The 23,587-nt window shown below is 62.4% G+C and overlaps 2 protein-coding genes across 2 annotated transcripts in view; both read left to right on the forward strand.

Moving 5' to 3' along the window:
- The first annotated feature begins 2,542 nt into the window (after window positions 1-2,542).
- On the forward strand, window positions 2,543-19,130 carry NGFR (nerve growth factor receptor). Its single transcript, XM_050985892.1, has 6 exons — window positions 2,543-2,629; window positions 6,433-6,577; window positions 10,150-10,509; window positions 13,054-13,297; window positions 14,322-14,482; window positions 15,312-19,130. The coding sequence occupies exons 1-6, from the start codon at window positions 2,588-2,590 to the stop codon at window positions 15,611-15,613; spliced, it is 1,254 nt and encodes a 417-aa protein (XP_050841849.1). The 5' UTR covers window positions 2,543-2,587; the 3' UTR covers window positions 15,614-19,130.
- A 2,561-nt stretch (window positions 19,131-21,691) lies between these two features.
- NXPH3 (neurexophilin 3) overlaps window positions 21,692-23,587 on the forward strand; it is a 3,085-nt gene continuing 1,189 nt past the window's right edge. The window contains exon 1 of the mRNA XM_050985512.1: window positions 21,692-21,723. Coding sequence (XP_050841469.1) covers window positions 21,692-21,723 — 32 coding nt within the window. The remainder of the gene's footprint in view (window positions 21,724-23,587) is intronic.

A 23,587-nucleotide genomic window follows, 5' to 3' on the forward strand; every position in this document is an offset into this window, starting at 1 on the left:
ACTCCCCCCTTTTCCCAGGCAACACCCAGGGCATGGATGGGATGGGATGGGATGGGATGGGATGGGATGGGATGGGATGGGATGGGATGTGGGATGGGATGGGATGGGATGGGATGGGATGGGATGGGATGGGATGGGATGGGATGGGATGGGATGGGATGGGATGGGATGGGATGGGATGGGATGGGATGGGATGGGATGGGATGGGATGGGATGGGATGGGCAAGGCTGGATTCAGGGAGAGGCGGGTGGGAGCTTCCCGGCTGCCCAAACCCAGGGAAAGGTTTTTTTACCCCGAATTCCAAACAGCTCCGAGGGCTCCTGGGGCTGCTCCCGGTGCTCCTGAGGGCTCCCGGGGCTGCTCCCGGTGCTCCTGAGGGCTCCCGGGGCTGCTCCCGGTGCTCCTGAGGGCTCCCGGGGCTCCACTTGGAGCCGCAGCTCCCGGGCTGTCCCCGTTCCTCCTGCAGGGAGCGCCGGGAGCCCGGCTGGGCGGGATGGGCTCTTCCAGGGTTGGGGAATTTCCCGGGATGGTTCCCAGACTGGCACCGGGACACGGGGGTGGCAGGGACGGGGCTCGGGGACCGCGGGCCACGACCTCGGTGTCCCCAGCACGGGGGGGGAGGAGGAGGAGGAGGAGGGGGAGGAGGAGGAGGAGGAGGGGGAGGAGGGATTTATCCGAGGAAAACATCTGGATTTGCCACTTGCTGCGGTAAATTAATTGTGGGATCCCGCGGCTGCTCCCCCGCTGTGCCAGCCCTGCCTCCCGTCTGCTCCCGGAATGTCCCCAGGGATGGTGTCCCTTGTCCCCTGCCTGTCACCCCCTGCCCGTCCCGCTGGGGCTGCGGTGTCAGCGGTGATCCCAGAAAAAACCCTTAAAACTCTGGGATTGTGGCTGGGATCCCAACCAAACCCGGGTGGGCATCCCAGCCCCCGGGTGGGCATCCCTATCCCGGGTGGGCATCCCAAACCAACCCTGGGTGGGCATCCCAATCCTGGGTGGGCACCTCAGCCCCCGGGTGGGCATCCCAATCCTGGGGGGGCATCCCTATCCCGGGTGGGCACCCCAGCCCCCCGGGTGGGCATCCCAACCAAACCCTGGGTGGGCATCCCAATCCTGGGTGGGCACCCCAGCCCCCGGGTGGGTACCTCAGCCCCCGGGTGGGCATCCCAATCCTGGGGGGGCATCCCTATCCCGGGTGGGCACCCCAGCCCCCGGGTGGGCATCCCAACCAAACCCTGGGTGGGCATCCCAATCCTGGGTGGGCACCCCAGCCCCAGGTGGGCACCCCAGCCCCCGGGCAGCTCCCAGCCCGTTCCCACCTGGCCCCAGCGTGGCGTTTTTGGCTGTGAACTCTCCTCCATGTGGCTCGCAGATGTTCTGCCCGTGACGGAGAACAAACGGCAGCTTTGGCTCGGCTTTAATCCCGCGGAGGAGCTGCAAGAGAGGGAATTCCGTGAAGCCCTTCCCAGGCAGAGCCCTTCAGAGGGTCCAGAATTGGCTTTTCCAGAGGAAATCCAGCGGAGCGGCGCTTCCCGCCGTGACCCGCGGGATTTTGGGGCTGCAGGGGTGGGAACTGAGGGATTTTGGGAGCCCCAGAAGCACCTGCAGAGCCCGGAGCGGGGAGGAAACACCTGGAGCTGTTCGCACACCAGGCCAAACCCGCAGGAGCGGCCCCGGGGCGGTGACAGCGAGTCGGGGCCGCTCCCAGTGGCACCGGTGACCCCATGGCATTGCGGGGTGACCCCGCGGAGCCGTGCCAGGGGGTGACACAGCGCTGCGGGACGGGGAAGGAGCCTTGGCATTTCCAGCTGCCGGCGCTGTGGGATCGGGGAGGGCCCGAGGCCGGGCAGAGTCACCCTGGAGCGCCAGGACAAAGGAGGGTGGCACGCGGGGACCTTTTGGGGACCACGGGACGCGCAGATGGGATTTCTTTGCTGTGGAGGGCAGAAGTACAAAGATTTAATTCAGCCCCCGCCGCCTGCCCCCCTCTGGAGCCTCTCGGTGTCACCCGCAGAGCTGGGACAGGCCCGGGGTGTCCCCAGGGTGGGGATCTTGTCCCTTGTCCCCTGCGGCCGCAGCGGGTCTGGTCACCCCATCTCACCCCCACGGGGCTGCGGTGGCACCGGTGACCCTACCCCGTTTAGGACACGGCGGGGACGGGGACGGAAGGACGGAGACAGACAGACAGACGGACGGGGAGAGGGGGAGATGCAGAGGGGCAGAAGGACGGACAGACAGCGCAGGAGGAGAAGCGATGGATGGGCCGAAGAGCTCAGGGGGAGCGCACCCCAAAAACGCTCCGTGGGCGGGTGGCGGGGCCGGGGGGGCTCGGGAGGGGTCCCGGGGGGGGGGTCGGGGGGGTTCGGGCTTTGTGTGGCGGCGGCGGAGGGTGCGGGCTCGGCCGCTCCGTGATGCTCCGGGGGCGGGGAGGAGGAGGAGGAGGAGGAGGAGGAGGAGGAGGAGGAGGAGGAGGAGGAGGGACTTGCAGCCCTTTTCTGGCCGCCGCCGCGGCGGAGAGCGGCAGAGCGAGGGCAGCCCGGCCGCGCTCCGGCTCCCGGGGGTGTCACCGGCCCCGCTCCCCCCGCCATGGCCGGGCTCCTGCCGCTGCTGCTGCTCCTGCTGCCGGCGGTGAGTGCGGGGAGCAGCGCCCGGGGCAGCCCCGAGAGCCCCGGCGGGGAGGGGATGAAGCGTCCCGAGGGCACCGGGAGCGGCCCCGGAGGCACCGGAGGATGGAGAGTCCCCGATGCACCGGGCGGGGGCGGGTTGGAGGGGCCCGGAGGCTTCACACAGGGGTGTTCGGAGGGTCCCGGGGACCCCGGGATGGGAGCCTCGCGGGTGAGGGGCAGGGGACAGCGCAGGCAGGAGCGGGGTCCCCGCCGTGCGGGGCTGGAGGGTCCCGGGGGCACCGGAGATCCCGGGGGGGGCGGGCAGAGCTCTTTGGGGTGCGGAGGGAGGGGGCGTGTGGAGCTGGGTGGGGATGGGGGTCCCGCAGCCCCTCCGGTGCCGCTGCCCCGAGCTCTGCCACCGCCAAGGGTGACGGAGCCCCAGCCCGAGGCGAGCGGGGGCAGAACCCACCCAGTACCTTCAGCACCGGCCCCCCACGCACCCCCGAAACCTCTCCCGGACTTTCCCGGCTCCGAACTGCCCCAGAGCTGAGGCTGAGACCCTTTTGGCCCCAGCAGAGCCCTCGCCGTGTGCCCCAGACAAAAAAACTTCAGGGCAGGGGCAGGGGGGGCCAGCAGAGAGGGGAGTGCCCGGAGTGGGGCCGGGGGGGTCCAGGCCCGCAGCTGGGGCAGGAACGGGGCTTTTTTGGGGGTCAGGATTTGCCGGGGGTCCCGGGGGAGCCGTCAGGCAGCCGGACACCCCTCGGGCAGGATATTAAAGGCGGAGTTCAGCGGCTCCGGGCAGGGGGTGAGGAGCGGAGCGGGGCTGGCACCGCAGTGCCGGGGGGGTCCTGTCCCCCTCATCCCCCTCACCTCCACGGGATCGGGGTGCCCAAACTCCCCCGGGACCGCTGGGGGGGCCAGGAGAGCCCGGAGCTGTCCCAGCCGGATGAATCCCAACCATTCCCCCCTCCAGGCATCGCCCTCTCGCCTTCCCCCGGCTGCTGCAGATGTCCCCAAATCGCCACTGCCCTGCTCCGGGGTCACCTCGGGGGGCTGGCTCTGCCCTCCGGCACCGCACCTGCGGGGCTGGGAGTGTCCCGGGGAGGGGACAACAGGAACCCCGGCTGTGCCCCCCCAGCTGTGCCCGCATCCCGGGACCCCCCGCACCCCGAGACCCCCCGGGACCCCCGCGCTCGCCGCTCGGTACCTCCCAGGGCCGGCCGGAGCGGCAGCGCTCGGACGCGGCTCCCCGAGCTGCCCAAACTTCGGGAATCGCTGGGAGCCGGGATTTGGCCTCTCCCAGACGCGGGGCTCGGCCAAGAGAGGCAGAGCGCGCCCGTCAGGCTCGGATCTCGCAGCCGGGCTCGTCTCCAGCTGGAGCATCCCCTGCCTTGTGCCGGCCGCTCCGCCGTGCCAGGGCTCCGAAATCCCGCTCGGAGCGGCTCCGTCCTCACCCAGCAGCGCCTGCCCGGCCTCCAACCCCGCCCGAGCCGGCTCCAAAATCAATTCAGAGCTTCCAGAGGTGTCGCCTGCGCCCTCCGCCCGCGGCCGGGCCGGGCCAGCTGTCAGGATGCTTTATGGCGTTAATAGCGCGGCTTTGTCGCCGCATTTCCGCGGCCTAACGCGGACCAGGTGCCCCTTCCCAGGCTCGGGGGGGGGGGGACTCGGCGCCCCCAGCCCCGAAGGGAAAGCCCCGGAGCGAGGGGGGCCCGCGGCACCTGGAGCGGGGAATCGCCTTTTCCGCAGCGTTCCCGGAGCGTGGGCGGGGGAACCGGCGGTGGCCCCGCGGGGAGGGGACAGGTGGCCCGGGAGCGGATCCGGGTGGCCCGGCCGAGGATCCGGGTGGCCCGGCCAGGCCCGTCCCACGCGGGCAGCTCGCAGCTGTGGGGGAGATGGAAGGTCTGGGGAAGATTTGGGATAGGGGGAGATCTGGGATCAGGGGATGCTCTGGGGTTGCTGGATGCTCTGGGATCGTGGGAAGCACTGGGATCTCTGGAATATCTGGGATCACAGAAAGCTCGGGGATCAGGGAAAGCTCGGGGATCACGGGAAGCTCGGGGATCACGGGAAGCTCTGGGATCGTGGGAAGCTCTGGGATCTTTGGAATAATGGGAAGCTCTGGGATCTTTGGAATAGTGGGAAGCTCTGGGATCTTTGGAATAATGGGAAGCTCTGGGATCTCTGGAATAATGGGATGCTCTGGGATCTCCGGAATCGTGGGAAGCTCTGGGATCTCTGGAATAATGGGAAGCTCTGGGATCTTTGGAATAATGGGAAGCTCTGGGATCTTTGGAATCGTAGGATGCTCTGGGATCGTGGGATGCTCTGGATGCCCCCTGGCCATACCCATCACCAGTCACAGCCCCATTCCCGGCTGCTGGAAGCGCATCCCAGGAAAGTGTGAGCTGCCAAAGCCTGCCCCGGAGGAGCAGCGGGATGGGCTGTGCCCAGCTTGGCTCCAAAACCCCAAATGTGCCCCCCACGGGCAGTGTGTGGGCACCCCCTCACCCCAAACCCCTTCCCAGGGGACGTGTGGGGTGCTGGGAGGGTTCCCGATATTCCAATCCCTCCTGCCAGCCTGGAGAGGGAAAAGGGGATGGGAAAAGGGGATGGGAAAAGGGGATGGGAAAAGGGGATGGGAAAAGGAGATGGGAAAAGGGCTGGAAAAAGGGGATGGGAAAAGAGTTTGGGAAAAGGGCCTGGGAAAAGGATCTGGAGAAAGGATCTGGGAAAGGGGGATAGGAAAAGGGCTGGAAAAAGGATCTGGGAAAAGGGGATGGGAAAAGGGAATGGGAAAAGGGCCTGGGAAAAGGATTCGGAAAAAAGGTCTGGGAAAATGTTCTGGAAAAGGGTCTGGAAAAAGGGTCTGGGAAAAAGGCCTGGGAAAAGGGTCTGGAGAAAGGGTCTGGAAGCAGGGGCTGCCAGGGCGGGCTGGCGGGGAGGGGGAGCGGCCGCCTCGCAGCGCAGGGTAATTGGAGCACTTTGTCATTCAGCTGCCTGGAATTGGCGCTCCATTGTCTCGGCCCCGCCGGATGCGGCGTGCGGAGCTCCCAGCGCCGCACCGAGCGCGGGGACGCGGCCAAGGCGCTGACGAGGCCGCCAGATGCTCCCCCGAGTCTCTCCCCCCCTTCCCCTTTCCCCAAAATCAGCCGTGGGTGGGTGGCAGAGGGAGGGACCGACCCGGAGCTGCGAGCGGAGGGAGCGGGAGGAGAGCTGGCAGGGCTGGGACCTGCGGGACGGGGCTCCTGCACCCCAGGGTTTGGCCAGGAGGGGATTTTGGGGAGCAGCTCGGCCCTCCCAGGGCTGCAGAGGCGCCGTGGGGTGTTTGTGGTGTGGTGACAGCTGGTACCGGCAGGGACAGCCGGTGTCACCAGACAGGGAGGTCACCCAAGCTCCCGCTGCTCCCTCAGTTCCCCGGTTCTGTCTCGTTTCGGGTGCCCAGGGGGTTTTGGGGGGCAGAGGTGCCACCCAGGCTCTCCAGACCCTCCATCGAGGCAGGAATTCCTCCTCTCCTCTCCCATTCCCAGGGCTGAGCCCCGCGCGGATGGCACAGTGCCCTCAGGGGAGGTGGCTGAGGGAGGGACAAGGACAAACAGAGGCCACATCACCCCAAAACCCCCTGGGGGCCTCCCGGCTCCCTCCAGACACAGAACTCAGCAGAGCCTTTCCCAAGCAGTGAATTTTGCCTGGAAAAGCGCTTTTTTCCCCCAAATACACATTGAGCACCAGTGGGGTGTCCCCAGAGCAGGTCCTTCATGGGCTGTCACATCCAGGGGGGGTGACAGGAGTGACAGGAGTGACCTCCCGGCTCTGCTCTCCCTCCAGGGCCCCGGGGCTGGCGCCTCCCAGGACGATTGTGTCTCCAAGCTGTTCACGGCCAGCGGGGAGTGCTGCCGGCTCTGCAACGTGGGCGAGGGCGTGGTGCAGCCCTGCGGGGTCAACCAGACCGTCTGCGAGCCCTGCCTGGACAGTGAGTACCCCAAACCCCCAAACACCCCCTGGGGGTGTCACAGCGTCCCCAGGGCACCCCTCAGCTGAGCCAGGAGGGGCTCGGGCCAAAATCTGGGTTAAAATGGGAGATTTTGCCCCCAAAATGGGAGTTTGGGGTGTGGGGAAGGGCAGGGTCTGGGCAGTGCTCTCAGGCACGGGGGGGGTTTGGGGTGGTCCCAGGCACAGGAGGTTTGGGATGGGCTCAGGGGGGGTTTGGGATGGACTCAGGGGGGTTTGGGTGGTCCCAGGCACAGGAGGTTTGGGATAGTGCCGTGCTCAGGGAGGTTTGGGATGGGCTCAGGGGGGGTTTGGGATGGGCTCAGGGGGGGTTTGGGATGGGCTCAGGGGGGGTTTGGGATGGGCTCAAGGGGGGTTTGGGATGGGCTCAGGGGAATTTGGGGCAAGGAGTGAGTGAACAGGAGGCAGAGGAGGCTGGAGGAGCCAGGCATGGACAGAGCAGAGCCAGGGCAGGGCTAAAAATACCTCAGCGTCCTGAGAAATCGATGGACACAGCTCTGCCTCCCTGAGCCTGGCTGGGAAACGGGGCTGGATCCCTCCTGGCTGAGGGGATGGATCCCAGTGAGGGCTGGATCCCAGTGAGGGATGGATCCTGATGGGGGCTGGATCCCAGTGAGGGATGGATCCCACTAATGGATGGATCCCAGTGAGGGATGGATCCCAGTGGGGGATGGATCCCAGTGAGGGATGGATCCCAGTAAAGGAAAAGTTCCTCCCCACCCTCAGCTCTTCCCTGAGAGGGATTTTGGGGTGCTGAGGGAAGGAAAGCTGTAAACCCTTTATCTGTTCTTTGCTGGGATGGGGAGAGGACCCCTGTGGCCCTGGATCCCCCTGGATCCCCCTGGAACCCCCGGAATCCCCCAGATCCCGCTGCCACAGGCCGGGCAGGTGGAGGCAGCCCCGCTCCTGGCACAGCCTCCAGACTGCACCCCAAGAATGTGGGCACGGCCCAGGGCCGAGGGTCCCCACCTGCACCCGGGGCTGCCTCCTCCGAGCACTCCCTTGGCCGCGTTCCCGACCCGCCGGGGAATCGTTCCGGAAAAAATCCGCGGCAACCAAAGCACGGCCCCGCCAAAGCCCGGGGGGGCTGCCAGAAACCACCCCAAAAGGGAGGGGGGGTTGCTCTAATTCCCCCTTTTCCCCCCATCCCAGCCCCCCCAGGGCCCGGGGGCTGCCTCATGATTTATTTATGGGGCTGGGGGCGAGGGCCCCGTTTGGAGCTGGGCTGTAATTGCTCAGCTCAGATCCCTTCGCCTGCCACTGCAAATGTGCCCACTCAGCCGAAAGCCTTTCCTGGCCACTTCCCCGCTCTAATGGCGCCCATCAATAATTCAGGATAATGCGAGGCATGAGCCCAGGTTAATGGGAGCCGCCTGTGCCGCCCCGGGGCTGCTCCGCCTGCTCGGGCACGGGGCAGGGGCTGGCAGCGGCAGGGACAGCGGGACCAGGGGAGCCGTGGCTGCCCCGTCCCCAGGAGTGGCTGAGGATGGCCTTGGGAGCAGCCTGGGATAGCAGGAAGTGTCCCTGTCCCCTCCTAAAATCATTCCAGGGTTTTGTCACTCTGCATTCTCAGCAGGTCCAGGGAAAGCCTCAGGGGAAGGGCAGGACACCCAGGCACAGGCACAGGGTGAGGGAAGGTGCTGGGGGTGGGATGGAACCTCCGTCCCTCTCCCAGGGTGCTTCATCCCCCTCTGGAGCAGCCTGAGATTCCTGTCCTCGGTGTCCCCAGGTGGGGGAAGCTGCTGGGAGCAGGAAACCATTCCCAGCACCACCCCTGGGGCTGCCCAGGGCTAGCAGGGATCTCAACTGGGCTCCTCAGCCCCTTCTCCACCCTTGGGTCTGATCAGGGCTCGCAGGGATCTCAGCCGGGCTCCTCAGCCCCTTCTCCATCTCTGGGGCTGCCCAGGGCTCGCAGGGATCTCAGCCAGGCTCCTTCTCCACCCCTGGGGCTGCCCAGGGCTCGCAGGGATCTCAGCCGGGCTCCCCGGCCCCTTCTCCACCCCTGGGGCTGACCAGGGCTCGCTCCCCGGCCCCTTCTCCACCCCTGGGGCTGCCCAGGGCTCGCTCCCCAGCCCCTTCTCCACCCCTGGGGCTGGAATTTCCCCGCGATGGGGCGGGGGCTCCGGTGCGATGGGCCGGGAGTGGCCGGCGCGGGGGCAGAGGAGCAGCTGCGCCCTCCAGGACGGGCTCCGCTGCCTCTTCCGGGGCTAAAAATATCCCCGAGCTCCTCCGGGAGCGGGCACGGCGAGGCGCGGGGATTGATTTCCCCCGCAGCGCGTCCTGAGGGGCGAAACCGGAGCGCGGGAGCGGCGGGGTCAGGCAGAGTCAGCGCTTCCGCGCTGTCACCGCAGCGCCACCGCACCGAGCCGGGGACACGCGGGGCCCCGCGGGTGGCAGGATGGGGAAGGGAAAGAGATGGGATGGGAGGGGTGGGAATGGCCGCGGGATGCACGGAGGGACCGGCGGGAGGTCAGAAAGGGGGAAAAAAATCGGGAATTAGAGTGGGGATGTGAGCAGAGAGAGCTGGGGTGGGCACCGGGCAGGGCAGCCAGGCTGGGCCAGAGCTGGGAATTGAGGTGGGAATGGGATGAGGAATGGGATGAGGAATGGGATGAGGAGGTGGGAATGGGATGAGGAATGGGATGAGGAGGCGGGAATGGGATGAGGAATGGGATGAAGAGACAGGAATGGGATGAGGAGTCGAGAACAGGATGAGGAGGCGGGAATGGGATGAGGAGTCGGGAATGGGGGTGAGGAGGCGGGAATGGGATGAGGAGGTGGGAATGGGTGAGGTGGGAATAATGTGGAGGATGTTAATGGGATATTGAGCCTGGATGGATGCTCCAGACTGGGAATTGCACTGCAGGAATGGGATGAGGAGTTGAGAATGGGAAAGGTGTTAATGGGAAACTGAGCCTGAAACTGGGAATCCCTGGAGAGTGGGGAAGGTGTGAATGGGATGATGAGGCGGGAATGGGGATGTGGAGGTGGGAATGGGATGAGGATGTGGGAATGGATTGAGGTGGGAATGGGGAGGATGTTAATGGGATATTGAGCCTGGATGGATGCTCCAAACTGGGAATTACTGGAGAATGGGGAAGATGTGAATGGGATGATGAGGCGGGAATGGAGAGGAAGATGGGAAGATGAGCCTGGAAGGGTGCTCCAAACTGGGAATTGCTGGGGAATGGGGACGGCAGGGAATGGGATGAGGAGGTGAGAATGGAGAAGATGTTAATGGGAACTGAATCGCTGGAGAATGGGGAAGGTGTGAATGGGATGATGAGGCGGGAATGGAGAGGAAGATGGGAAGATGAGCCTGGAAGGGTGCTCCAAACTGGGAATTGCTGGGGAATGGTGAAGATGTGAATGGGCTGAAGATCCTGGGAGATGAGGAGCTGGGAATTCTGCTGGAACCCTGGAGGCATTGCCTGAGAAGAGCCGCAGAGGGGGGAACCCCTCTCCCTCTGACCCCAGAGGAAAACCCCTCAGGCAGAACCCCAGCTTTGATCCCAAACCATCTCCCTCCATCAGGCGTCACCTTCTCGGACACGGCCAGCGCCACGGAGCCGTGCAAGCCATGCACGCAGTGCGAGGGGCTGCAGAGCATGTCGGCGCCCTGCGTGGAGACCGACGACGCCGTCTGCCGCTGCGCCTACGGCTACTTCCAGGACGAGGCCAGCGGGAGCTGCCGCGAGTGCCGCGTCTGCCAGGTGGGCTTCGGCCTCATGTTCCCCTGCAAGGACTTGCAGGACACCGTGTGCGAGGAGTGCCCTGAGGGCACCTTCTCCAGCGAGGCCAACTTCGTGGATCCCTGCCTGCCCTGCACCACCTGCGAGGAGAACGAGGTGCTGGTGCGGGAGTGCACGGCCGTGGCGGATGCGGAGTGCCGGGGTAAGAGGCGCGCCCGGTGTGGATGTGTCCTTGTCACGGCTCTGCTGCCACCAGAGGGTCACTCCCGGTGTGTGTTGGGGTCATTCCCGGTGTGTGTCAGGGTCATTCCAGGTGTGTGTCATTGTCACGACTCTGCTGCCACCGCAGGGTCACTCCCGGTGTGTGTCAGGGTCATTCCCGGTGTGTGTCATTGTCACGGCTCTGCTGCCACCGCAGGGTCACTCCCGGTGTGTGTCAGGGTCACTCCCGGTGTGTGTCAGGGTCATTACCGGTGTGTGTCAGGGTCATTCCCGGTGTGTGTCAGGGTCATTCCCGGTGTGTGTCAGGGTCATTCCCGGTGTGTGTCAGGGTCATTCCCGGTGTGTGTCCTTGTCGTGGCTCTGCTGCCACCAGAGGGTCACTCCCGGTGTGTGTTGGGGTCATGGCTCTGCTGCCACCGCAGGGTCACTCCCGGTGTGTGTTGGGGTCATTCCCGGTGTGTGTCAGGGTCATTCCCGGTGTGTGTCATTGTCACGGCTCTGCTGCCACCAGAGGGTCACTCCCGGTGTGTGTCAGGGTCATTCCCGGTGTGTGTTGGGGTCATTCCCAGTGTGTGTCGTTGTCATGGCTCTGCTGCCACCTCAGGGACGTTCCCGGTGTGGCTGTGTCATTGTCATGGCTCTGCTGCCACCTCAGGGACGTTCCCGGTGTGGCTGTGTCATTGTCACTGCACTGCTGCCACCGCAGGGTCACTCCCAGTGTATGTCGGGGTCATTCCCGGTGTGTGTCAGGGTCATTCCTGGTGTGTGTCGTTGTCCTGGCTCTGCTGCCACCAGAGGGTCACTCCCGGTGTGGCTGTGTCATTGTCACTGCTCTGCTGCCACCACAGTGTCACTCTCGGTGTGTGTCGGGGTCATTCCCGGTGTGTGTCGTTGTCACAGCTCTGCTGCCACCACAGGGACATTCCCGGTGCAGCCACCGAGGCGTGGCTGGGTCTGGGTTTAGGCAGCAGTGCTGGGATCTGGCAGGGCTGGATCTGGGGCTGCGAGCCTGTCCCCATCTGCATCCCAAACAGAGCTCCAGCCCCGCGGGGAAGGGGAAAAGGGGGGAAAAGGGACAGAGCAAAAGTCAGAGCTGTGTTGAGGTCCTGGAGGAAGCAGGGCTGCTCCAGAGGGAACTGCTCCAGAGGGAACTGCTCCAGCCAGGGCTGCTCCAGAGGGGGCGGCTCCAGAGGGTTCTGCTCCAGAGGGTTCTGCTCCAGAGGGTTCTGCTCCAGAGGGGCTGATCCAAAGGGTTCTGCTCCAGAGGGGCTGCTCCAGCCAGGGTTGCTCCAGAGGGGCTGATCCAAAGGGTTCTGCTCCAGAGGGGCTGCTCCAGCCAGGGTTGCTTCCCCCGGGGCTCCTTGGCAGCCCAGCAGCGTTCCAGGGCTGGAGCGGCTGTCACTCCCTACCCCGAGGGCGGCCAGAGAAAAGCTCTTTGTCCCCGGCTTTGTCCCGGCCACCGCCAGGCCGGGCAGCTCCGCCGAAGGGTCGAGTAAATGGAGCCACAAGTCAAGGACACAGGGCTGGCTTTGTCCCTGGTGGGCTCGGGAACGGCTCCCAGAGGGCAGCGGGGGCTGGGACACCACAGGCAGGATGGCAGCGGGACAGGGCAGGATGGCACAGGGACACCACAGGGCAGGATGGCAGCGGGACAGGGCAGAGAGGATGGCACCGGGACACGGCAGGGCAGGATGGCACCGGGACAGGGCAGGGCAGGATGGCAGCGGGACAGGGCAGGATGGCACAGGGACACAGCAGGGCAGGATGGCAGCGGGACAGGGCAGAGAGGATGGCACCGGGACACGGCAGGGCAGGATGGCACAGGGACACCACAGGGCAGGATGGCACCGGGACACGGCAGGGCAGGATGGCACCGGGACACGGCACAGCAGGATGGCACCAACCCCCCAGCAACACCCCTGTGACAGTGACAGCACTGCTGACCCGGGACTGGTGGGGCAGAATTCCAGCCTGGCACAATCCCAGCCTGGCACAATCCCAGGGGGGTGGCAGGGGGGTGGCAGGGCGAGGTCCCAGCTCCTGCCGTGATTCCCAGCTCAGCCTCACTCCAGGATGGGCTGGGGGGTGTAACCCAGCCCTGGCACCGGGCAAAGGCCTGGAGGGGGCACAGGGAATTCAGGATGGGATCAGCTGGGGCACCCAGGTGTTTCCCTGGGGCAAGCCCAGACGGCTCCAGCTGCTCCTGGGACACGCCCGGGTGTGGCAGGAGCCACCCCCGGGGCAGGGACAGCTGTGGCATGAGCCACCCTCAGGGCAGGGACAGATGTGGCAGGAGCCACCCCCGGGGCAGGGACAGCTGTGACAGGAGCCACCCCAGGGGCAGGGACAGCTGTGACAGGAGCCACCCTCAGGGCAGGGACAGCTGTGACAGGAGCCACCCCAGGGGCAGGGACAGCTGTGGCAGGAGCCACCCCCAGGGCAGGGACAGCTGTGACAGGAGCCACCCCAGGGGCAGGGACAGCTGTGACTTGTCCTGATCCCGATTTCCCTTCCGCCCTGGCAGGACTCCACCCTCGCTGGACAACGCAGGCCCCGTCCCTGGGGGGCTCTGAGAGCCCCGAGGTGGCCACCAGGGAGCCGCTGAGCACCGAGGGAGGGGCCAGCACGGCAGGGGACACGGCCACCACCGTCATGGGCAGCTCGCAGCCCGTGGTGACCCACGGCACCAGTGACAACCTCATCCCCGTCTACTGCTCCATCCTGGCCGCCGTGGTGGTGGGGCTGGTGGCCTACATCGCCTTCAAGAGGTGACAGGGCAGGGCAGGGACAGGGACAGGGACAGGGCAGGGACAGGGACAGGGAGCAGTGGGACCCCCGCTCTGGATGTCCCACAGCTGCCACCACCGAGGGCACCGGGATGGGCGGATTTCCAAAATTGTGTGAGGGGTGAGGAGGGAGGTGGCAGCAGAGTGGGGGACCCACTGCACCCCCTGTCCCTGTCCTTGTCCCCCTCCTTGTCCCTGTCCCTGGCCTGGCACCAGAGCAGAAACCAGAAAATAATGAGAGAAGCCCCAGGGAAGGGGACAAACCCCAAACGATGGTGACAAAGCCCAGACAATGGGGGTGACAAAGCCCAGGGAAGGGGACCAAGCCCCAGGGAAGGGGACAAACCGCAGAGATGGGGATGACAAAGCCCAGGGAAGGGGACAAAGCCCAGGGAAGGTGACAAAGCCCAGACAACGGGGGTGACAAACCCCAGATGATGGGGATGAAAAGCCCAGGGAAGGTGACAAACCCCAGATGATGGGGATGAAAAGCCCAGGGAAGGGGACAAACCCCAGACACAGGGGACAAAGCTGAGACGATGGGGATGACAAACCCCAGGGAAGGGGACAAAGCCCAAGGAAGGGGACAAAGCCCAGACAATGGGGGTGACAAACCCCAGACGATGGGGACAAACCCCAGATGATGGGGATGACAAACTCCAGAGAAGGTGACAAAGGCCATACGATGGGGATGACAAAGCCCAGGGAAGGGGACAAAGCCCAGGGAAGGGGACAAACCCCGGACAATGGGGATGACAAAGTCCAGGGAAGGGGACAAAGCCCAGGGAAGGTGACAAAGGCCAGGGAAGGGGACAAACCCCAGATGATGGGACAAAGCCGAGACGACGGGGATGACAAAGCCCAGAGAAGGGGACAAAGCCCAGGGAAGGTGACAAACCCCAGACCAAGGTGACAAACCCCAGACGATGGGGATGACAAAGCCCAGGGAAGGTGACCAAGCCCTGCCAGCCCCGGGGATGTCACCTGCGTGTCGCTGTCCCCTCAGGTGGAACAGCTGCAAGCAGAACAAACAAGGGGCCAACAACCGCCCGGTGAACCAGACACCGTCCCCAGAGGGGGAGAAGCTGCACAGCGACAGCGGCATCTCCGTGGACAGCCAGAGCCTGCACGAGCAGCAGCCCCCCGGGCAGGGCACCCAGGGGCCAGGTGAGACCACCCTGGGGTGGGCAGGGGGCACCCAGGGGCCAGGTGAGACCCCCTGGGGGGGGCAGGGGGCACCCAGGGGCCAGGTGAGACCCCCCTGGGGGGGGCAGGGGGCACCCACGGGCCAGGTGAGACCTCCTAGAGTGGGCAGGGGGCACCCAGGGGCCAGGTGAGACCCCCTGGGTGGGCAGGAGACACCCAGGGATGGACAGGGACACTTGGGGATGGACTGGGATAATCTGGGAAGGACCAGGACGATCTGGGATGGGCAGGGAGGATGGGCAGGGACACCTGGGGATGGACAGGGACAATCTGGGATGGGCAGGGACGATCTGGGATGGACAGGCACCCCCAGGGTAGGACAGGAAGGACGGGCATGGACACCCAGGGAAGGACAGGGACACCCAGGGATGGACAGGGACAATCTGGGATGGGCAGAGACAATCTGGGATGGACAGGCACCCCCAGGGTAGGACAGGAAGGACGGGCATGGACAATCTGGGATGGGCAGGGACAATCTGGGATGGGCAGGGACAATCTGGGATGGACAGAGACAATCTGGGAAGGGCAGGGAGGACGGGCAGGGACACCCAGGGATGCACAGGGACAATCTGGGAAGGACAGGGACAATCTGGGAAGGACAGGCACCCCCATGGAAGGATAGGGAGGACAGACAAACACCCAGGGATGGGCATGGACACCCAGGGATGCACAGGGACAATCTGGGAAGGACAGGGACAATCTGGGAAGGACAGGCACCCCCAGGGTAGGACAGGAAGGACAGACACACCCCCGGGCAGGCCCTCAGGCCGTTCCCCCTCTCTCCCAGCAGCTCCCAAGGCCGAGGGCAGCCCTTACTCGGCGCTGCCGGCCAGCAAGCAGGAGGAGGTGGAGAAGCTGCTGGGCAGCTCGGCCGAGGACACGTGGCGGCAGCTGGCGGGCGAGCTGGGCTACAAGGAGGAGCTGATCGAGTCGTTCACGCGCGAGGAGGCGCCGGCGCGGGCGCTGCTGGCCCACTGGGCCGGCCGCGAGTCGGCCACGCTGGACGCGCTCCTGGCCGCCCTGCGCCGCCTGCAGCGAGGGGACATCGCCGACAGCCTGGCCAGCGAGTCCACGGCCACCTCGCCCGTCTGAGGGGTGGCCCCACAGGGGGTTGTCCCCCACCCGGTTTTGGTGGGGTGGCCCCGGTGAAGGTCCCGGTTACGGTACCGGTTCCTGATCTCAAATCCCGGCTGTGGGATGGACGGATGGACAGATGGACACGGAGAGACCGCCGTGCTCTCAGCCCTCTCCTCTCCTCTCCTTCCAGCCCTTTCTCCATGGGGCTCCTCTTCCTCCTGCCCATTTCCCTCTGGCACCCCCAAATCCGGCAGGTTTCCCCCCAATCTGGGGGCCCTGGGGACTCCAAGGGGCTGGGGGAGGGGACCCGGCTCCCCACACTGTGAAATTTGGGGTGCAGCCCCCCCAGAGCTCCGCTGGGATTTGGGGGGAGCAGCCGGGACCACCCCAGCCACCGAGGAGCAGATTTTGGGGTGCCACGACCCCCCCCCGTGGGGGCTGCAGGGGACACTGAGGGGACACCGAGGGGACATTGAGGGGACACTGAAGGTGGAAAGCGCTGACCAAGTGCCTGCCCCCGTGGGGACACCCCCAGGGCTCCGCTCCTCCCTCCCGCCCTGTCCCCAAGCTGCAGGGACCAGGCCAGGCCACCCTGCCACCACTGCACTGTCCCCGCTGTCCCCGAGCTGGGCCAGGCCACCCTGCCACCACTGCACTGTCCCTGCTGTCCCCGAGCTGGGCCAGGCCACCCTGCCACCACTGCCCTGTCCCTGCTGTCCCCGAGCTGGGCCAGGCCACCCTGCCACCACTGCACTGTCCCCACTGTCCCCACCCTGCTGAAAGGGCTCCTGCTGTGCCAGCACTGTGAAGGGTGGCTCAGGAATGTCCCCACAGGTCCCTCTGTCACCTCCCGGGGAGGTGACATCACTCAAAGCGTGTTTGGGGTCTGCCTGGGTGAGCTGGAGCTGCCACCAGCCTGGGGATGTCCCCTGGGTTGTCACCAACCTGGGGAGTGTCCCCTGGGCTGTCACCAGCCTGGGGATTGTCCCCTGAGCTGTCACCAGCCTGGGGATGTCCCCTGGGCTGTCACCGGCCTGGGGATGTCCCCTGAGCTGCCACCAGCCTGGGGATGTCCCCTGAGCTGTCACCAGCCTGGGGAGTGTCCCCTGAGCTGCCACCAAGCTCCCAGCAATGTCCCCAAGGCCAGGTATGGGCACTGCCCCGGGCCAGGTGTGGCCGATCCCTCCCCTCTGGATTCATCCCAAAATTCCTCCCTGAAGGCAGAATGGGATTTTCCCAGAACTGGATTTTCCCAGAACTGGATATTCCAGGAATGGGATTTTCCCAGAACGGGATTTTCCGGCCCTCCCGGAGGAGAGATCTGTAAATAGGATTTGGTGTTTGACCCAGTGCTCGATGTGACCCCCTTGGGGACAGCCCTGTCCCCTCTCCACTTCCAGCTGGGAATTCCCATCCCAACCCTTCGGTCCCACCTCGTTTCTGGCCCTAAAGGCTCCACGGGGAGGCAGAGGAACGTTCACCCCAAAACCCCACAGCGGGGTCGGGGTGTGCCCGGCAGAGCTCGGAGACTCCCGGGGGCCGGAGCTGCATCCATGGGATGGCAGATCCCCCAGAATGTTCTGGAAATTTCCCTCCCTGTTGAGCTCTTTATAATGGAGAATTCAGGCTGGGATTTGGGGGATTCCAGATCCCCCAGAATGTTCTGGAAATTTCCCTCCTGGTGTGCTCTGGGTGATGGAAAACCCAGGCTGGGATTTGGGGGATTCCAGCACCCAGATCCTCCAGAATGTTCTGGAAACTTCCCTCCCTGCTGCGCTCTTTATAATGGAGAACCCAGGCTGGGATTTGGGGGATTCCAGAATGTTCTGGAAATTTCCCTCCTTGTTGTGCTCTGGGTGATGGAGAACCCAGGCTGGGATTTGGGGGATTCCAGATCCCCCAGAATGTTCTGGAAATTTCCCTCCTGCTGTGCTCTGGGTGATGGAGAACCCAGGCTGGGATTTGGGGGATTCCAGAATGTTCTGGAAATTTCCCTCCTGGTGTGCTCTGGGTGATGGAGAACCCAGGCTGGGATTTTGGGGATTCCAGCATCCAGATCCCCCAGAATGTTCTGGAAATTTGGGGGATTCCTGCCAAGATCCCTTGGGAAGAGCCCCCCCTGGGGCTGAAAATCCCAAATCCCGGTCCCAAACTCCTCCCACCACCCAAATCCGAGGAAATTTGCCCCAAATTTCCAACCCCGCTCACGGTGGGCACCTCTGGGCTGGGAACCCCCAGCTCCTGCCAGAGCGAGCCACACGAGGGGACGGATTTGGGGTGGATTTGGGATGGATTGGGATGGATTTTGGGGATGGATTTGGGGTGGATTTGGGGATGGATTTGGGGATGGATTTGGGATGGATTTGGGATGGATTTGGGGTGAATTTGGGATGGATTTGGGACAGATTTGGGATGGATTTGGGATGGATTTTGGGGATAAATTTGGGATGGATTGGGGATGGATTTGGGGTGAATTTGGGATGGATTAGGGGTGAATTTGGGATGGATTTGGGGGATGGATTTTGGACTAATTTTGGGGTGGATTTGGGATAAATTTGGGGGATGAATTTTAGATGTATTTGGGATGAATTTTGGATGAATTTGGGATGGATCTGGAATGGCTTTTGGACTAATTTTGGGATGGATTTGGGGGATTAATTTGGGATGGATTTGGGGTGAATTTGGGATGAATTTGGGATAGATTTGGGGTGAATTTTGGGGATGGATTTGGGGTGAATTTGGGATGGATTTGGGAGATGAATTTGGGATGGATTCAGGATAGATTTGGGATGGATTTGGGGTGAGTCTGGAATGGATTTGGGATCAATTTTGGATGAATTTGGGATGGATTTTGGATGATCTTGGGATGGGTTTGGGATGAATTTTGGACTAATTTTGGGATGAATTTTGGACTAATTTTGGGATGAATTTTGGACTAATTTTGGGATGGATTTGGGATGAATTTTGGGATGGACTTGGGATGAATTCAGGATGGATTTGGGATGGATTCCATCACTGGCCACCCTCAGGTATTTCCCATTGTTCTGGGTTTTTTTGGAAAGCCACTCCAGGACAAACTGAGCTGCCCAAACCCAAACTGAATTTCCTGGAGGATCCAGCCCAGCCCGGCCTCTCCCTCCGGGAATTCCGTTCCTCAGGACATCCCTGCCTCACCCTCAGGTTTCCATTGCCACGGGAAGGGATTTCAGCACCCCCCAATCCCAAAAATCAGATTTTTCAGGGTTGAGGGAACGGGGACAAACTCAGCATCCAAAGAGGAGCCGGGGGCTGCCTCAAACCCCCCTGGCTGAGGGGAAAAAAATGAAATAAAAATTAAAAAAAACCCAAAAAAAAGCCCAAAAAAGCCACCAAAACCCCAAAGCCAGGAGGGAAACCCAAGCCAAAGTCAGAGCTCGTTTCGTGTCGTACCAAGCCCGTGTGTTGCTCCACTCCCCACTCTGTAATTCCAGGGCCGATTTCGTAGGAAGTAGAAGGATTTGGGGGGGTCTGGGGGGGTCTGGGGGCAGCATGAGCCGGGGGGGGATGCACGGGGGAGGCCCAGGGGGGTGGAATTTGTCCGTGTGTATCCTTGGGATGCCAATAAAGAGCATCGTTGTCGTCGTCCTGCTCGTTCCTTCCTGCTCTCCCCCCTCCCAAAAAAAAATCCCGGGAATTCAGGGTGGGAACAAGGCCTCAAGGTGCTCCTGGTGGGATTTTCACCCTTTCCCATTTCCCATTCCGATCCCAAATCCCTGAATTCCCAAAGCAGGAAAGGAGGAGGGCTTCGTGTGTGGGATCAGGGACGGCGGATTTATGGGGAGAGAGGGGGAAAAAAAAAGGGAAAATTGGGAATAAATCTGGAAAGGGGCCTGGGGGAAATCCCTGGAAAAGCTCCTTCCCCTTTTTTATGGGGCTCTGGAGAGGGTCAGAGCTGCTTCATCCCACATCTGCTGCCAGGGGGGGAGACAGGGCCAGATCCCGGCTGGATCCACCGGGAAAAATCCCAAACTCCTCCCCAGCCCCAGGCCCTGGGAAAACGCAGGAATGGCTGGGAAAAAACGAGGGGAAAATTCCAAATTAAACTCGGTGGAGGAGCTTTTCCTTCATCCCCTGAGGGGAGATGGGAGCGTCCCTTGGAGGGGGATCGAGCAGGGAAAGGAAATCCGGGATGGGAAAAGTGGGAAGGGAAAAGTGGGAAGGGAAAAGCGGGAAGGGAAAATTGGGAAAGGAAAATCGGGAAGGGAAAAGTGGGAAGGGAAAAGCGGGAAGGGAAAATTGGGAAGAGAAAATGGGGAAGGGAAAATTGGGAAGGGAAAATTGGGAAGGGAAAAGAGGGAAGGGAAAATTGGGAAGGGAAAATTGGGAAGGGAAAAGGGGGAAGGGAAAATTGGGAAGGGAAAAGGGGGAAGGGAAAAGCGGGAAGGGAAAATTGGGAAGGGAAAAGCGGGAAGGGAAAAGCGGGAAGGGAAATTTGGATTTCCTGGGCAAGCTGCATCCGACGATCCCAAATCTCCCCGGAATTCCCTCCCGGAGCTGCCCCCAAACCTCCCCCGTTTTCCCGCAGGTTCCTCCCCGTTTCCATCCCGGATTTTGGAGGGTTCGGAGCCGTTCCCGATCCCCCCAAAGGCTCAATCTGCCTCCCAGATGGAGCCGCATTCCCCAGTAATGGGAAGCAGTTGGAGCCAAGGGCGCTGCTCCATCCCCCGGGCCCAGCTGGAGCCCAGGATTTCCCAAAATATCCCGCGGGAAGCTCATCCCGGGCACTCGGGACCCGCTTGAACCCTTCCAGGACCCCCGGGAGAGCCGGGAATGCCCCCCCCGGGAAGGGATTTAATTCCAATTTCCTCCTCTGGGATGGCGGTTGAGCCTTTAATCCCCCCCTGGCGCGGGGGTCGCGACCCCGGCCCCGCCTCCCGCCCCCATTTCCCGATCCCGGCCCCTTCCCAGTCTGGACTGGGAGCGACTGGGCCGGGCCGGGGTCCTGGGGGTCCCCTGGGGGAGGGGACCCTGTCCCAGCCCATGGCGGATCCCTGGGATCCCCCCGGGATGGGGGAGAACCCAAAGAGCCCCAACCCCCACCTGGGATGGGCACGGAGGGGTTTGGGATCCGGAGGGATTTGAGATTCCAGGGATTTGGGATCTGGAGGCATTTGGGATCTGGAGAGATTTGGGATCCAGAGGGGTTTGGGATCTGGAAGGATCTGGGATCTGGAAGGATTTGGGATCATGAGGGATTTGGGATTTTGAGGGATTTGGGGTGTGGAAGGATTTGGGGTCTGGAGGGATTTGGGATCTGGAAGGATTTGGAATCATGAGGGATTTGGGATCTCCAGGGATTTGGGATTTTGAGGGATTTGGGGTGTGGAAGGGTTTGGGGTCCAGGGGGATTTGGGATCTTGAGCGATTTGAGATCTGGAAGGATTTGGGATCCAGAGGGGTTTGGGATCTGGAAGGATTTGAGATCTGGAAGGATTTGGGATCTGTAAGGATTTGAGATCTGGAAGGATTTGGGATCCGTAAGGATTTGGGATCTGGAAGGATTTGGTGTCCAGAGGGGTTTGAGATCTGGAAGGATTTGGGATCTGGAAGGATTTGGGATCTGGAAGGATTTGGGATCCTGAGGGATTTGGGATCTGGAAGGATTTGGGATCCGTAAGGATTTGGGATCTGGAAGGATTTGGGATCTGGAAGGATTTGGGATCCTGAGGGATTTGGGATCTGGAAGGATTTGGTGTCCAGATGGGTTTGGGATCTGGAAGGATTTGGGGTGTGGAAGGATTTGGTGTCCAGAGGGGTTTGGGATCCTGAGGGATTTGGGATCTGGAAGGATTTGGGATCCTGAGGGATTTGTTCCCCCCGGGTTCCCAAACCCCAATCCCGGTTTAGGAACCCCCGGGACATCCCAGGGCTGGTGAGTCCAGGGGGGCTCCTCTGGGTGGGGATGGACACCTGGAAAAGGAGAATTTTCCCAGGAAAAATTCCCGGCTCCAGCTCCCCCCACACTTCCCACGCTCCGGGAGAGCCGAGGGAACTCCGGCTGCACCTGGCAGGGAGGGTGGAGGGGGGCTGAGGGAATTTGGGGGGATTGGGGGGATGTGGTGGGGGGATGTGGGAATTCTGAGGGGGTATGGGATTTGGGGGATGTGGGAATTTAGGGGGGATCGGATTCTGAGGGGGATGTGGAATTTGGGGGGATGTGGGAATTTTGGGGGGATGTGGGAATTTGGGGAGGATGAGGGAATTCCAGGGGGATGTGGGAATTTGGGGGGATGTGGGAATTTAGCGGGGGGGGGATTTGGGAATTCCAGGATGGATGCAGGGCCAGGACTGGATCCCTTATCCTTTGGGAAGGGGCTTGACTCCCCCAATTCCCTGGAATGGGATCCCTGGGATCCACAGATGGGACCTTGGCTGGATTTTTGTGAGAATCTCAGGACGGGATTTCGTGGGAATTCCGAGGCTGGAAGGAGCTGGGAACTCTTTCCCCGGATTTATGGCGGAAGGAAGGAAAAATCCCGGAGCTTTTCGGCAGGAAAACAAATTCCCCAGCTGAGGCCGAGGGAAAATCTGCGGGGTTTTAGTGCTCCATAAATCCCTCCCAGGCCGGGATCATCCCGGGAAATCATCACCTCATCCCGAACAAAGCCCAGCACAGCCTCCACGGGAAACCTTATCCCGATTTCCCTCCCCTCTTCCCCCCCCCGGGGGAGGTTTGGGGGGAATATTCCCAGAATCGGAGTTTCCAGCAGCTGACACTTCCCTGCTTTCTGTCAGCTGCGGGGGCTCGGATTCCCAGGGAAAGGAAAAAGAGACAAAGGAATTCCGGCTCCCTAAAAACCGCCCGGCTCCGAGGAGAGCGGGGCTGGAATGGAAACCCGGCCAAAAAATCCCGGGAGAGGGAAAAAAGAGGGAGAGGAGCAGCTCCCGGGGCTCCCTGGGCGCGAATCCCGGGATTTGGGGGAGAGGAGAGGGAAAAGTGGGAGCAGGGAGGGGATGGGAGAGGGGGATCCTCGAGTTTTGGGGTGCTCCCCTTTCCCTCATTCCCGGGGATTCCATTCCTGGGAATGTCCTGGGAGCCTGTCCCAGCTTCCCCGCAGGGAGGGAATTCGGGAAATAATGGGGAAATATTCGGGAATTTGGGAAATAATCGGGAAATATTCGGGAATTAGGGAAATATTCGGGAATCAGGGAAATATTGGGAAATATTCGGGAAATATTCGGGAATTAGGGAAATATTCAGGAATCAGGGAAATATTCGGGAAATATTCGGGAGTTTGGGAAATATTCGGGAAATATTCGGGAAATATTCGGGAATTAGGGAAATATTCAGGAATCAGGGAAATATTGGGAAATATTCGGGAAATATTCGGGAATTAGGGAAATATTCGGGAATTAGGGAAATATTCGGGAAATATTCGGAAAATATTGGGAAATATTTGGGAAATATTGGGAAATATTCGGGAAATATTGGGGAAATATTCGGACATTTTTCGGGAGTTATTCAGGAATTATTCGGGAAATATTCGGAAAATATTCGGGAATTATTCGGGAATTAGGGAAATATTCGGGAAATATTCGGGAATTCTCCCTTCCCCCGCTCCCGGGGCGATCACTGGCTCAGGATTGATGGATTGGAGCCATTTCCTGGCAATGCCTCGGGGATAAATCCTCCGGGATCGATGGATGCCCCGAGGCTGCCCGGGAATTCTGCTGCCCTCAGCAGGACCCGCGCCGCCCCTCATTAATCCCTGCTCATTAATTAACCCTGCCCTAATTAACCCCGCCCCGCTCTCCGAGCCTGGATTCCCCGGGAATTCACGGGGTTGAATCCCAGATTTGGGGTGGGAGCGGGATTTGGGTGGGAGGGCGGCTCCCGGAGAAGATTCCAGAGGCTCCGCTCCGTCCGTCCGTCTGTCCGTCCGTGCCGCGGGTATCGCCTTCCCTGCGGGCAGAGCTCCCAGCCCGGGGGCGGCAGCGGGATGGGAAAGG

Source organism: Serinus canaria, chromosome 27, assembly GCF_022539315.1.
Source record: "Serinus canaria isolate serCan28SL12 chromosome 27, serCan2020, whole genome shotgun sequence".
Lineage (NCBI taxonomy): Eukaryota > Metazoa > Chordata > Aves > Passeriformes > Fringillidae > Serinus > Serinus canaria.